At 47.9% G+C, this 1378-nt stretch overlaps 1 protein-coding gene across 1 annotated transcript in view; it reads right to left on the bottom strand.

Moving 5' to 3' along the window:
* Nucleotides 1–1378, bottom strand: part of LOC113216593 (zinc finger protein 768-like) — a 38835-nt gene that overhangs the window by 12134 nt on the left and 25323 nt on the right. The window contains exon 4 of the mRNA XM_052263607.1: nt 41–240. Coding sequence (XP_052119567.1) covers nt 41–240 — 200 coding nt within the window. The remainder of the gene's footprint in view (nt 1–40; nt 241–1378) is intronic.

Consider the following 1378-nt stretch of genomic DNA (forward strand, 5'->3'; position numbering starts at 1 on the left):
CGGGGCGGGGCGGGGCGCGGGCCCGGCACCAACGGCTCACCTGTTCCGGTGGATCTTCATGTGCGAGGAGAGGTAGCCGCGGTCGTTGAACAGCTTGCCGCACTCGGGGCAGGTGGCGGCGAACTCCCGCGTGCCCTCGTGCACGGACCGGTGGTACTTGAAGTTGCGCAGCTGGGAGAACGTCTTGCCGCACTCGGCGCACCGGAACGGCTTCTCGCCCGTGTGGGTGCGCTGGTGGACCTGCGAGAGACGAGAAGAGACATTAGTCGTTATCGGCGATGGGAGGCAAAACAAAACAAAAACAAAAAAAAAACGCGGAAATTAAAAAGGGATTTGGTTTTTGCAAAGGGGTTCATCTAATCAAGATTTTTTTTTAATTGCTGAAAAGAGGACCCAGACAAAAAATCCTACATGTCCCACAAGATTGTGGGAGGTATTTCCTGTGGAAATTTTGGAAATCCCACATGAAGATTTTTCCCACATCGATGTCCCACAAAAATTGTGGTATCACCCACACAACTTGACTTCCCACAGGAGGTGGGACTTAGAATATTTTCCTGTGCAGTGGCAAGGTTTCCATGTTGTAGATAGTCATCGCCCCGCCTACTGTCCTCTAGCAGAAGGCGCCGTAGCGCAGATGGTAAAGGTCCTAGCTAGTAATGAGAAGGGTCTGGGTTCGAATACTGCCACCTGACTCACTTTTTTAACCTTTTAACTAAAAACTTTTACGTAATTATGTTACTGAACCATTCTTGAACATTTTGAACAGTATTCTGGTACTCGTTTGTAGCCAAAAGGAGTAGTACCTGCTATTTTTTATGCAGGATTTCGTCCTGTGGGAAATATTTTTCATGTGGGAAAATGCAACCTGTGGGAAAAATGTCCCACGCCAAAAACCTACAAGAACCTGCGGGAAGGGACTTCTTGTGGGATGCTATGTGGGAATTTTAGTCTGGGGAACGTTGCAAGGAAGAAGAGCCGCTTGATTTTGTATTATTGTGTCAACTTAAGGGTAAAAATTATCACCCACGTACTCAACAAACAAGTCAAAGAAGGCATTGGTTAAAACTATTATTATAGTGTTGAAACTATTTTAGAGGAATTCTTTCAATCATGTCAGATTGAATTCAATAACAACTACCTTAACTAAGCAAACTCTGTTCCTATCACAACTCTTTTTGGCGAGTACATGCTGTATAGTTTTGGCCCTAGTCCTGATTGTGACTGCACCGTACACTTCCGTTTCACACCACACCCGCCCCGAGGGGCAAATCCATCAGGCCACTCGCAAACCCGTTGTATCTCACGCACTCATCCCCGGGGCAGGGCGATGGGAGTCGAGGCGACACGCTGCAATAATTGAGGCCCAGCCGCCCCG

The sequence above is a fragment of the Frankliniella occidentalis genome, unplaced genomic scaffold (genome assembly GCF_000697945.3).
Source record: "Frankliniella occidentalis isolate FOCC.00 unplaced genomic scaffold, Focc_3.1 Scaffold13, whole genome shotgun sequence".
In the NCBI taxonomy this organism is placed as follows: domain Eukaryota; kingdom Metazoa; phylum Arthropoda; class Insecta; order Thysanoptera; family Thripidae; genus Frankliniella; species Frankliniella occidentalis.